The sequence below is a fragment of the Aulonocara sp. 'chitande type north' Nkhata Bay genome, linkage group LG23 (genome assembly GCF_057382095.1).
Source record: "Aulonocara sp. 'chitande type north' Nkhata Bay isolate Kocher_YH1m ecotype deep benthic linkage group LG23, A_spYH_male_GT1.1, whole genome shotgun sequence".
Taxonomy (NCBI): domain Eukaryota; kingdom Metazoa; phylum Chordata; class Actinopteri; order Cichliformes; family Cichlidae; genus Aulonocara; species Aulonocara sp. 'chitande type north' Nkhata Bay.
Genome location: NC_141365.1, coordinates 19,449,801 through 19,463,804, shown reverse-complemented (window position 1 = coordinate 19,463,804; position 14,004 = coordinate 19,449,801). Strand labels below are relative to the sequence as shown.

The following is a 14,004-nucleotide window of genomic DNA, read 5'->3' as shown; positions in this document are numbered from 1 at the left end:
ATTTAGGAGAGATGAATATAATGGAGTCTACAGTGACCGTCATCTATTTCTGCTCTTTCACTCTCTGCGTGATTCAGCTAAGAGTTTGATGCCTTGCTCTGCAGCTCCTCAGCGGACCGCCTCTTTCTATCAGCGTTTCCAATCCGAATGTCTTCCAGCTATCAGCCTTCATCAGGTTAGAAGATTGGATGCTGGAGGTGCTGACAGCTGTGCTCCCCAGATGGAACTGCTTGGGGAGCTCGGCCATGTTGTTTTCTCCTTCATTGAATTCTCAGAAACGGGATGGATACTTCAGGGAAATGAGGCTCAGTTGGGCATTTGAGTTACTTCTCTGCAGTTCTGGATTCCTCAGACCTGACAAAAACATCCTCTGCCAAGGCCAACATCCTTGGTTATATTTTTAAAGAAAATGATGGGTATTTGGACTTCCTGCTTTTGTGATCCACCTCATCTGAGTAAAATTAGACTGACAGTCACTAAAAACCAAGTTCAATGCATTACAGTGTTTAAAGACCGAGTCAGTCTGGAGGTGGTTTTTTTAAGCTTTTTTTTTGGGGGGGGGCAACTGCATGTTTATCTCAAGCTTCACAAGTTTATCTCAGTTTATATCTTTTGAAATGCTTATTAAAAGACAAGCAGTTTTTTTAACACGATTTTACAGTTTGTGTTGTTATTTTACTTTTATTGTGAAAGATTCCAATGTCATAGTTTTTACACAGTCAGTTGTATTTCTAAATAAGCAGCTTTTACATAGTGACTCATGTCTGCCAATCTTTAAAAATGAACAAGAGTTCAGTTTTGCTTTTGGATACAGAGGTCAGGCACACACTGACGTCAGGTCTGCTCCTGCCCATGTTATGTGACCAATATAGGTTACCATGGTGATTTATCCAGGTAAAAAGAGAGCCAGTTTGGTGACACAGAAACTTAACTTTAAGCCTGACATGGCTCGCTACTCCACGAACCTGGCTTCATAGTACACTCCTCTGGACCCTCTATCAATTTTCAGGTGAGTTAAACATCGGCTCATACCTACGCATCACACAAAGTGGACGAGTTCTGATTTCAGAAATCTGAACTGAACCATTTTAAAAACATGGAAAATAAGATTTTAGGATAAAACCTGAAGAAGGAGATTTCCCCTTCATCATCAGCTTGTCTTCTTCAGAGACCACGTGAGTTCTGAGGGACCTGACACGCTTTCCTTTTCATCCTGGGTGATGGCAGAGGACAGAAGAATGTCATCAATCACATGTTTCTCCAGTTTATTGCAATACCAAAACTAGCACATACACCCTTAGTATTATTATTTATTTATTTTTATAAAGCCACATAAGACATTTGAAAATTCAAAATGGCTGTTTATTCTGAAGAAAAGAAAGACGTCCTGAAAACCAACCAGAAGATTCCTTTTTAAATGACTGAAGCGTCAACTTTTATACCTGACAGTAGAGAAGTTGATTGAAAAGGGTTTTCACATGATTTATTTTTTAACTGCAAGTCTGCATGTCAAAGAGCACAAGAACCTCAAAGGGAACTGCCGCTGATGCACCTGTCAGAGTGTGAGAGTTAAAAAGTGTTTAATGTACAGCAAGTTTAACTGTTGTTCTATGAAAACTAACACATTTTACAAGAGAAGTGTTTTAGAGACAGCACACTGCTGAACTCCAGAGCGAGAGAGGAGAGATCTGTTTACAGTCTTAACTTTTATTTCTCAGGACAAAAAAGGAGGGATTTACAGCTAAATAAAAACTGACACGTAACACCAAAAAACAAACTTTAGTTTTAATTTAAGCTGAAAGAAGTTGGGAAGCCAAACCTTCCGAACATCAGGGTGAATACTAATGTCAAACTGGTTACTTACAAACATCAAAGTCATTTAAATCATGCAGCAGATTATGAAATGCTGCTGTCTTCGCTAGTCGGACCATAAAATCTTCATCAGTAAAACTAAGTATTGTTTTTATTTTCATGTATGACACTGGGACTGGGACTCAGTCTGACACTCTCAGTGAGCTTTGGCCCTGCCATACTTGCAGGCAAACACTGCTGCATCTTTATATCTGCGAACACTTTATAGTTTATTTTAGTCCATTTTTAATTCTGTGCTTTAATATTTTTTTCCTTTTGTCAATTTTGTGTTCTGGTTGATATTTTTAGACCCTGTAACACGGCACATACACCGAGCATAAAGTTTTATTTGGTATTCATTACTGCACTGTCATGACATCCTTACATGTTTGACCTGGTAGTTGAACTGTGCGGTGAATCTAAAAAATTAAAGTCATTCAAACCTATTTTGTACCTACATTATAATCAGTCCAGTCCTTTTTGGTTACTTAAATGATCCTGTTAGAGCTGTGATGTCACATGTGTTTCCTGTTGGTCAGCTCTCTCTTGATAAAGACATTTTTACTTTTCTTACATTTTGTTTTTGTTGCTTTTTCCTTTTTATCCTTCATAAATGAAGGATATTCAACAGTCACTCTGCCAAAAACAGATCGCAGTTTCTACCCTGACATGTCCTCTCTCAAAATGAGCTGATATCACTCATGAGAGAAATGTTTGACATGTGTTTAATAGATTATAGACCAACGAGTCATTTACAATGTTTAAATAAGGGCAAAAATGAATTTTTGGCACAACGCCTGCTCTGAGGCAGCTGTTCTCAGGTGTTCTGCCTCCTGTCATTTGAAACACAGTTTCCTCACTCTCTCTCTGTGTGTCGTCACTCCTCTCTCTCCCCTCTGTATTTAAAGTGTGTTTCGCTGTGCTCGGAGCTGTGAGGAGTATTTCTGCTCTTCCTCAGCGGGTCCTCGGACTCCTCCCTGCCCGGGGATTATCAAACAGCCTGATCCGAGCGGGGGTCTTCAGCAGGAGGATGGCGCAGAGCGCAGCGCGGAGGCGCCATGAGAAGCTGAGCTGACTTGGATCCACTCAGAGGAGAGCAGGAGGAGCACAAGGACATGTTCTCGGAGCTGAGCGGCTTCAACCTGACCTCTAACCTCAGCGAGCCTTCCACCGCTCCGGGTCAGGAAGGGGACGAGGAGTGGAGAGACGCACCGCTGGAGCGGCTGTCACGCGGAGGTCACGTGGTGGTGTCGGTGTGCCTCGGCTCCATCATGGTGTTCGGCTTCCTCAACAACCTGCTGGTGCTGGTGCTGTTCTGCCGCTTCAAGAGCCTGCGGACGCCCGTCAACATGATGCTGCTCAACATCAGCGTCAGCGACATGCTGGTGTGCGCGTGCGGCACCACCCTCAGCTTCGCCTCCAGCCTGCAGCGCCGCTGGCTGTACGGCCGCCGCGGCTGCATGTGGTACGGCTTCGTCAACTCGTGCTTCGGTAAGTGTATGTACCCCTGGAGCCTCAGAGCCCGAGAGGCTCTGTCAGGTTACCGGTCTGAGCTGACCAATCACTGGCTTCATTTAAGAGCAACTTAAAAAAAAGTTTTTCTGTTGAAACAAACAGTTAAACTTAATTTTAAACTTTATTTATAAACAGCAAAAGTGAAAAGATTATGTCAACGTTTCTGCGCTTTATTTTGAAAAGTCTCCAACCAGACTCCCTGCAGCTTTCAGAGGTTTAAGAAGCGGTCCTCTATTTTTTCATGCTGCCGATTTTATTCAGTGTTTACTTACTTTACAGCTTTATTTATTCCATATTTTCTGTGGATCCAGCTGCACTTTATTCGCTTTACATTTGAGCAGTGCACAGGTTTGATCCTGATGTTTTCTTCTCCCACCTGTTGAGTTCTCAGGGGTCACGTGGGCCATGTTTCGTGAAGTGGGTGGAGATGCAGATAAAGTGCAGCTGCCTGCTGCAGATAACAAACCTCTGTCCGAACACGGGACCTCAGGGGACCCACACATGAGCTCTGGTAATGTGATCAGAATCAGCTCTGGGTGGTTTTATTAAATGTAGCACACAACAGAAAATAATCAGACCACAGGAAGTGGACTGTTACCTGCTCTGTTCTCACCTGGGCTCAGTTTGAGCTACATGGAGCTGCAGCTTCAAGACTTGTATAGGCTCAGTTTCACAGACATGGATCAAGGCCAGTCTGGCTGGTTAGTAACTAGGGCTGGGCAAGGCTGGACTGGGACAAAAAATCGGCCCGGGCATTTTGACTAGAGACCGGCCCACCAGGATAAAGATTGAAAATGTGACGTCATTCAGGGGTAAAACCGCAAAGGATTCTGGGAACTTGTGGCAAGAGGTACTAGCGCACGCAGGCTTTCAATTGAACTCAGTTACACAGCGATAAAAAGAAACCCAAAAAATGTCAAGAAGCTGTTGTATTATTAACTGCAATAGCCGGTCGCATGACAGCCACGGAAAGCCGACGGGTAAACAGATCGTTTTTTTTTTTTATCGGATTACGTCGTTGAAGAGAAATTTTTTAAGCCATGTTTCCGAAGTAAGAGCCGACGGATGGTCTGGATATACCAAATATAACGTCTCAGAACACTCCAGCTCACAGGTTAGTCTGCTCCAAGCATTCCCACAAAGGTCAGAGTTTTGTAGTAGTTAATACGTCGTTTTTCTTAACATAATTGGTGATATAGGTTACAAGCAAGTCTGGCGCTGAACAGAAATTGTCGCGCTATGCTCCTTTATTTATTGTGCATTAATAGTGAATTGTCCTGACACAATATTGCGTTTCGCTTCTGTTATCACCATGGTACATTGACAAAAAACATATACTTTTATTCACAGGGTAAAACAGTTGTTTTGTATCACTAATTGTCCATTGCGATTACAACATACAATATTATTGTCACTGCTACATTTCTGTAATGCTACCAGAAATTATTTCCACTACTAATTAATTACCGTTGAGCTCAAAGGTTATATTAATAAACGGTTAACGAATGTGTATTTATGACGATGATTTGTGAGACTGGTAAACTTACCTCTGTTCGTACGATGGTCTTTCGTTCTACACGGTGCGTTTCAAGGTCCTGCACCCATCCGTCGGTAAACTGTACCTGGGCTTGTTGCAGTGACCTGAAGTTACTAAAAACTTCATGAGTGTATGCACTCACTCCCAGAAACGTATAATTATAAATCTGAGCGTGGTGAAAGTTGGGCAGCACGCTAACGTCTTTTGTCCACTCTGTGTGCTCGTAAAGGTCTGACCCTTTCACTCCGTTGATTTTTTCCTCGTATCTTTTCTTTGTCTTTTCATCGAGTCTGTCTTTGTACGGACCGGCATTGTCCTCCTTTTGTTTTGTACATTCCTTTTTTGTGCGGCAAAGAAAAAACAAGAAGGTATTGGAACCGGAGATTGAACGTTTTGCGGTGCTGCAAATGCTTGCATTTGATGCGGTACTTTGATTGTTTTGCCACTAGTTCCCGGCATGCAATGCGCGAAAATCACGTGATTGCTAAACAAGGGGGCGGGTGCATCCGGCCTCCTCGGCTGTAATTGGTCCAGCCCAGAGTCGATCATGACCAACTGGCCAATCCAACACCTTTCATTATATATACCCTTCCTAAAAAAAAAAAAAAAAATACATCGGCCCATAAAAACAAAAAATCACCAGCGGCCCACCGGGCAAATGCCCGGTATGCCCGATGGCCAGTCCAGCTATGGGGCTGGGTATCGTCACTGATTTCTAGAATCGATTCGATTCCGATTCACAAGGTCCGATTTGATCCACGATTCGATTCGATTTAAATCTGAGAAATTTTGCCTCAGACAGTCAGAAATATTATAATTCAGATCAGTACATTTACATATTTTTGTATCTATAAAAAGGAAGCTGACACTCGCAAGACTCTATCAAAAGTGTGAGCATCACAGTAGATGCCTTTGTGTCAAAGTAGCTGAAGATAAAACACAGAAAAACATGAAGGTGATTTTCCTGGCCTGGGATTTTATAAAAATATTCTGCAGTACATCAAAAACGAAAGAAAACCATTAATCAACATATGAACATTACCTCTGAAGTTACAGCGGTTTTATTACAGACACAGCTAAGCGTTTTGCATTTTGTATAATTTTAAAAAGTTTACATTTGTTCAGAAGCCTATTGAACAGCAGAAATGAGTCTTTCTTTTCAGAAGTAAGTAAAAGGGCAAAAAAAACAGCGGCCGACAGCGCTGTAAACAACAGTAGACTTGTGCGTAACAAGCAAGTGAATAATGCAGAAAACAGATTTTTAGACGGGAAACTGTTCTTGAAGTATATAGAGAAAGCGAGAGAGAGCGAGAGAGAGCTGTGAATGAAGTGTGATTTTATCATGGTGCAAGCAAAACAGCAAAAGTCAGAGGGAATTCATGACGATGTTTATGTGAAGTGTAGTTTGGATCTTCTTTTGCTGCTGGTTCGGTCAATAATGTTTGGAGAGAGATAAAACCAACAGCTTTAGAATCAGTGTAAAAAGGGCGTAAACACAAAGCGCGGACCCGCCGAAACATTGGAATCAGCGAGCTGTCGGCTTTCAACCCCGACCGTGTCCGTGCCGTCGGGTGAGAAAGGCGACATCTCACTGATTCTGATCCGTCGGCGGGTCCGAGCTTTGCGTTTACATCTTTGTGCAGAATCTGTGTACCTGCTCTCATTTACTGTTTTAGCTTTTCGGTGGTTCTTGAAATTTTGTGAGGTTTAACCTGAGATTCTGGCGTTTCAGGCATTTTAAAAAAATCAATTCAGGATTTTAATGAATCGATATCACGTTATCCAAGCCAGAATCGATTTTAATCGATAAATCGATTATCAAAACCCACCCCTATTAGTAACCTTGGTTGTTGTTAACAAGTACAACAAATTTAGATTGGCATCTAAACCACGCCCATCAGAAAAAAAGAAATAGTTAAAAACAGCAAACAGACAATAACAACAATAATAAATACACACCTGAGGGAATGATTGTGCAGAGTGCAATGACAGTCCTGAAAGTTGTTATCAGTGCAATGCGGGAAGTGGGGGGGGGGTCAGTTTAAGCAGTACTGGATTTGTCTGTGCCTTTTGCCTGATGGCAATTTTGCAGCTCAATCCAATTCATTTTTTTTATATGGCACCAAATCACAACAGCAGCCACTTTTTCTTTTAAATAAATTATTAATTACTGATAAACTGTTGAGGTATTAAAGACTTCTTGGGTATAGTGAGAAAAAGATTATGATTATTTCCAACTTTTCTTTTGATGAAGCGCCAATTTACCTGTCGCCATGGTGACATCCCCTCTAAAGAGCCTGGACAATATAGCAGCTGGAGGCTCAGTTTATACTTCCAGTTGATCGATATAGTTTCAAATGATGCTGAGGGTTACAGTAAAAAAAAAAGTGACAGGTTGTTTACCAAACAGCAGATCAGGTGCATCAAGTCAAGTAAGGACATAAAACGTGGATGGAGAGGACCCTAACCTACAAGCAGCCACAGAAAAGCTTCATTCAGACAGATATGAAGAAAACCATTTCAAAACAGATCCTGATCCACCCACCCAGCTTCTTAGGTTTTTGTGCATAATGTGATGTGATAGGTTTGTAGCATAAACCCTATTCGCTGGAACGTTGAAGACAATATAATTACACTGCAAAGCAAGACACAAGGTTCTGGTTTACTCATGCATGAGGGAGGTGTCTGGCTGGAGCCAAGTGTCGTCCCACCACTTGACCTCCGTCAGAGACTCTCAGCCAGGCTCCCCATAGCACTCCTTTTATTGTGGTTACATGAATATGCATAGGTTCATTAACATATGACGTCTTACATAGGTATACATGTGAACAAAGAATACTGTGTGTGTGTGTGTGTGTGTGTGTGTGTGTGTATGTAGGTGTGTGTGTGTGTATGTAGGTCAAGATGTGACCCTGTGAAGCCTCCCTAAAGCTAGTGCCAGGATGTCTGAGTCCATCTAACAAAAGGCTCTTATACTTAAACAGATATACATGTGCTTGCTATACCATAAATCAACAAGAAAAGATAAACTCTCCTAGGGAGTATGTGATTTATACCAAGGACACTCTAGAAGAACGGATGCACTCCCTAACACACAGAGCTGTTACTTTAGGATGAAACATCCTTTCAATCCACCAATGATTATATACACTTCTAAGCATATATGAGTAAATATTTCTAAGCATAAATGACAATCAACAATACAAATCTAACATGATGTCAACAGTATAACAGGCAGAGGTCACGTCCAAAATCAACAGACCAGAACATTCTCATGCATCGCAGCACACTCTATGAAAACATGTTGCAGTGGAATGAGCTCTTCAACAGCTGGATTGAAAACTATCCAGAATGCTGTATTTGTCCAGAACAGCTGTAAGCTGCTCAGCCTGAACCTTTTCCAAAATCTTAGCAGTAAACAGTAATTTAGAGAAGAGTATGTAGCTGCTAAGAAAAGAAGGGTCAGCTTATTTTTTAAGTGGGTGGATAAGAACATTCTTAAAATAAACAGGAACTTGACCAAAGACCAGTGACGTGTTGATTTTAGTGACCACAGTGGCTGTTAGGCTGAAAGACATTTTTTGAACAAGTATGCTTTTATAATGTTAAGAGAGCAGGAGCCTACTTTCACTGAGACAACTAATTTTACCAGCTCAGGTAAAGGAGGTAAAAAATAACAGGCTGACCTGGGGTAGGAACAGGCACCAAACAGGAAGATGCCAAATATTATGTCTCACATTACAGATTTTTACTACAAAGAAAGAAAGAAAAATAAATATCAAATTTTATGACTGTTTTTTTTAACATTGACCATTGTTCACTGTAAATAGTCTCAGCAGAATTAAGGCAAATCTATTCAAATTACAATTTTTGATGCTAAACATGATTTAGTTACTGCACAGAGCTCAAATGGAGTCAGTACTGAAGATGTGAAAGCTGAAGTAGTGGTGACCCCTCCACACTATCATGATTTGCACTTATCTGCCCCTCTAGACTGAGCGGCAGGTACAGTAAGTGGACTTCCAGGGTAATTCCTTTATTTATGTTGCCTTTAAATTTCTGTCAAGAGTCGGTCATTCCCAGTTCCAAGGCAACATACCAATCTGCTTACTGCTGAAGATCACAGTTTTTATGCAGTATATGTTTTTGAAATGCTGCTCTCTGTGGAATTATCATTCTTATTCTTTGTTTTTACTAAGGTTACTGTAGCCCTGTAGTTATTCTGTTTTTTAATCTGCTCATGGCTGCTGGATTAAACTTGAGCTGGAGTCCATTCATTTTTCTGCATGTTAACGGATGTATTTTCTTTATTTCCAAATTGTAGATGAGTCCTTTTTTTTAAGTTAACCTGATCACATCCTGTCTTTGTTCTTAGGCATCGTCTCCCTGATCTCTTTGTCCATCCTGTCCTACGACCGCTACAGCACTCTGATGGTGTACAACAAGCGGTCGGCGGACTACAGAAAACCCCTGCTGGCAGTGGGGGGGTCGTGGCTGTATTCGGTGATATGGACAGTGCCCCCCTTATTGGGCTGGAGTAGTTATGGCCTGGAGGGGGCGGGGATGAGCTGCTCGGTGTCGTGGACTGAGGAGTCATCTCGCTCACATTCATACATTATCTGTCTGTTTGTGTTCTGCCTTGGGCTCCCCGTCCTGATCATGGTGTATTGCTACAGCCGCCTGTTCTATGCCGTCAAACAGGTGGTTCACGTTCACAGATGCTGAACATCTGGCAACTTAATTTATAATTTATATTTTCAATACAATAACGTCAACTAAAAGAGTTTTTAGTAGACATGTGTGTATATATTATATATTTTATATATGTTACATATATTTTTTTCCTTTAATTAAATTTGCATATTTATTTACATTATTCAGTTTATTAATTTATAATTTGCTATTTTAGGTATTTACACTTTTAAAGATATTTTTACTACCTAAATATTACAATATTTGTGCTTTGTTGCTTCTGACAGGGGTTTTTCTGTCTTTATCTTTTATTATTTCTGTATACTTATTTATGTTCTATTTTCGTGTCATGAGATTTTGATGGGACAATTTTGAAAATGTTTTAATGATAAAGTCCCTTCGTCTTGTCTGTCAGGTGGGTCGTATCAGGCGGACAGCAGCTCGTCGGCGAGAGTTTCACATTCTGTTCATGGTCATCACCACGGTGGTGTGTTACCTGATCTGCTGGATGCCATACGGCATTGTTGCCATGATGGCCACCTTTGGCCAGCCAGGACTCATCAGCCCCGTTGCCAGCGTCATCCCTTCAATCCTTGCCAAGACCAGCACCGTCATCAACCCTGTGATCTACATCCTCATGAACAAACAGGTGAGTGCTGGACTGAGCTGTTATCAGGTAGAAACAGGGCTTAAAATACGATTTGTCAGTACGGTAGGTAGGAGCACTGACACACTGATGAGGAAGAAAATAAAAATGCTAATAAATTAAAACATGCACCAAAAAAGTAAGATGAATAAATAATATTTTCTAATTTTTAATGTAGATTTTGTGATTTTTTTTCCAACTTTCATTATATACATATTAAAAAAATGTGTAGGAAAAACTAAACATATATATAAATATAATGAGTAAATGAACATTTTTATGTTCATGTTTTTTTTCTTTTTGAATATTTAATTTAAGTGAGACAGAGAGGTGTGGCAGGATTGTTTTTTAATTTAATCTCAGTGCAAACTACATCAGTATGATGCCTACACACAGACAGAAACACACATGATGTCATTAACAAAGTACATCACAATGTTTTCTTTTTTTTTTCAAAATCGTATATTTATTTAAAACTGTATTTAAAAAATGAACTTTAAATAGCAAATAAATATTCCATACTTTGAACAACCTAGCTCTCTAAAGCAGGGGTGTCAAACTCCAGCCCTGGAGGGCCGGTGTCCTGAAACTTTTACATGTGTCTCTGCTGCAACACACCTGAATAAAATTAGTAGGTCTTTAGCCAGACTATAGAACTTGGCTGCATGCTGAAGTGGCAACCCCTAACTCTACTCTACTCAACTCTACTGAATCAAATGGCTGAATTGCCACCTCAGCATGCAGTCAAGTTCTATAGAATCTTGCTAATGACCTACTATTTGTATTCAGGTGTGTTGCAGGTGGGACACATGGAAAAATTTCCTCGAGGACTGGAGTTTGGCATCCCTGCTCTAAAGGAATAAGAAGGAAAAATAGAAAATAAATTCTTAACATATCTAAAAAACTGAAAAAAAATATATTGGTTGTAAATATTTTAAATATTTTAATTGATTCTACATGTACAAAGATATACAGTTACACCTTAAAGTTTTAATGGAAGATCAAAAAGTAAGACAATTGAAATAAAAAAAAAAACGATGTTGCTTTTTTTGCTTGTTTTTTAATTAAGAACATCTATTCAACTCTTTGTTAACATAAGTATCAGCGAGTCACATGGCAGCAACTCAGTGCATTAAGGCATGTAAACATGGTGAAGACGGCCTGCTGAAATTTAAACTAAGCATTAGAATGAAGGAGAAAGACATTGTGGGAGCCAGATCCAGATACTGCTGCGACTTTCCCACATAATCATCTCTACAGTTTACAGAGAGTAGTCTTTAAAAAAAATTTTTAAAAATCCAGTGAGTGGCAGTTCTCTGGGAGAAAATCCCTTGTTGATGCCAGAGTTCAGAGGAGAATGTCCAGACTGCTTAGAGCAATTAGAAAGGAAACAGGAGCTCAAATTACCGCTTGTTACTACTAAGGTATGCAGAAGAGCATCTTTGAATGCATTCAGCCATGTCTCAGCGGTTGAGGCTGGTGATGGTGCTACAAGTTGTTTTAGAAAACAAATTAAATTTAATTACACTGATAAGCAAAGAAACATTTGGTTTATTTTGTGAATAGCATGTTTGCTCAGTAAGAGACTATCTGCCTGGAGATAACATCAACATCTGTCTGTTAATGAAGCAGGTGTTATCATACAGAGCGAGTTTGGACTGGAGAGCTCACAAACTCCCATTTACATCGTAAAAAATATACTTTCATGGCATATCATTTGGCTAATCAACAAACTTCAGATGAGGTTATTGGGTAAGTGAGGATGGAGCTTAAGACAGAATAGCTGCCAACACTGGCATTGACATATATTATATTAAAACCACTAACAAAAACAAAAACAAATCTCTTTGTCAGTTCTACCGCTGCTTCCTGATCCTGTTCCACTGTAAACACCCACTGACGGAGGATGTACAGTCCTCCATGCCCTCCAAGACCACCATGGTCCAGCTGAACCGGCGCGTGTTGGATGGCAGCCCCGCCGGGCCATCTGGTACCAAACCCATTGTGCAGGAGGTGGAAGGAATCAGCGCTGCAGAATCTGACAAAACCGACCCCGTAGAGCTGCCGCTGCCACCCCTGCCACTGCCTGAAATCTCCTCCTCCTGACAGCCCTAAGCACTGACTGTTCACTGAAAAGTGGGGCCAGCAAATGTCTGTTTTTTGAACCCTTCAACCACCAACATCTCAGCTCATACTCACACCCATACTCATCACTTCTCAGTTTGTATGTGTTTCATTTTTTTTGGGAAACGATGAGGTCATACCCTAGATGCCAACCGTATTCAGCTGCTGTAATTATTGATTTAATAATGTGAGCTAAACTAATCTAACAGAAGAGTTAAATCCTGTTGTCGGATTCAACCGTTGAAATCAGAGGCTCGGTAGAAATCAGATTTTGCTTGTTTGTTTGCAGCCCTCAGACTTTAATGACTAATTTGTGGGTATTTTTCTATGGTCTGTGTCCTGTTGGTGTGTTGGGAATAAAGTGCTGTGCTCTGCTTTGACTCTCTGACTTTAATTTTAGCAGGCTCAATATGAGCAATGATTAGTAGTTCTGATGCATGCATGTCCTTTGATTTATTTATTTATTTTTTGGAAAACTACACAATTTCACTGTCCATAAAGAAGGCAACTAATACAAGATACAGTACGAGCTATTGCAAAGAAATGGAAGTTAAGGCCACTGTACAGGCCTGATTTTACAAACTTATGCTTGGTCTTAATGGCCAGGTCTCTTTTTTGCTGCTGCAAGTGCAACTAAAACAAGTTGTTGGGTCTGTGTTTCCACAAGCCCCGCTGGTTTAGAGACATATTCATCATGAAGAAAACAAGACAGTCAGCGATCGATCGATTTACTTGCAAGGGAGGCTCGTCGGTGTCTACCACGACATCGGGGTCATTTACCACGAAATGACCCCGACGGCCTCCGCTTGCTGCCTTTTATTGGGAAAACAGTTCACACAATACACAGTAGTTTACACGTACCTCCCCTCGTAACCCCCCTTGGCACTGTATGTAGATGTGTGTGGGTGTGTAAGAATGTGTGTGTATGACCTCCTGCTGACCAAGGGTCATAAAAGCAGGAAGCAACATCACAAGAAACAGATCTTCCAGATAGGATGTGCCTGTGATAAAACACTACAGCCCCTACCCAGAACCTCGAGAATCTGGGGAGATGGACAAAGAATTCCTTTCATCACAGAGTTAAAACAATGTAGAGATGGTAAGCATAAAAATGACAACATTTAACAATTCACTTTAACAAAGTCACATTAGAAAATTCATCACTTACATTAAATGATTTTGACTCAGTCAGATTAGTAATTGAGCGCTGGTTAATAGAGCTACGTTGTACCTGCGGAGTGTTACTGAGCGGACCTAAAGCATCTTGAGCTGGAGCGGGGCACAGATTAAGTACACTATTCAGAAGTCATTCGTCATGTCAAATGACAGGCGGATAAACTCTCAGGTTGGTAATAAATGTATTACCTGTATAAGAAAAAGCATCATGTAAACAAACGAGAGCCTAACAGTAACTGTTATGCTGGTAGCTAAAAATGCTAATTTAGCTTAGTTTGCCCTGGGTTCATCTTTGACAAACAAATATGATTGAATGTTTCCAGTAGAATTCCACAGTTGCCATCTTGTACCCTCTCAGAGCCCCGTATGCTTGCAGAGACCCCTACAGTAGGGAAATGTGTAAAAAGACTGTAGAAACCATTGTATTTTAGGTTTATTTATGTCTTACACAGCATCCCAGCTC

General features: G+C 40.7%; 1 protein-coding gene across 3 annotated transcripts; it reads left to right on the top strand.

The window, feature by feature from the left end:
* The first annotated feature begins 929 nt into the window (after positions 1 to 929).
* LOC147301546 (pinopsin-like) lies at positions 930 to 12,727 on the top strand. 3 transcript variants are annotated; one of them, XM_086284673.1, is made up of 6 exons: positions 930 to 1,009; positions 2,810 to 3,342; positions 3,758 to 3,877; positions 9,279 to 9,604; positions 10,011 to 10,244; positions 12,096 to 12,727. In XM_086284673.1, the coding sequence occupies exons 2-6, from the start codon at positions 2,967 to 2,969 to the stop codon at positions 12,345 to 12,347; spliced, it is 1,308 nt and encodes a 435-aa protein (XP_086140799.1). In that variant the 5' UTR covers positions 930 to 1,009; positions 2,810 to 2,966; the 3' UTR covers positions 12,348 to 12,727. The 3 variants fall into 3 exon arrangements, with proteins under 3 accessions (XP_086140799.1, XP_086140798.1, XP_086140800.1); XM_086284672.1 differs by lacking the exon at positions 930 to 1,009 and having other exon boundaries at positions 2,793 to 3,342; XM_086284674.1 differs by lacking the exons at positions 930 to 1,009; positions 3,758 to 3,877 and having other exon boundaries at positions 2,793 to 3,342.
* The last annotated feature ends 1,277 nt before the right edge of the window (positions 12,728 to 14,004 follow it).

Bases quoted from the DNA above. Each gene is read 5' to 3' on its own strand.
- LOC147301546 (XM_086284673.1), top strand. From the start codon at position 2,967: ATGTTCTCGGAGCTGAGCGGCTTCAACCTGACCTCTAACCTCAGCGAG. The intron at 3,343-3,757 runs GTAAGTGTATGT...TTGAGTTCTCAG, and splicing joins CTTCGTCAACTCGTGCTTCG to GGGTCACGTGGGCCATGTTT. The intron at 10,245-12,095 runs GTGAGTGCTGGA...TCTCTTTGTCAG, and splicing joins ACATCCTCATGAACAAACAG to TTCTACCGCTGCTTCCTGAT.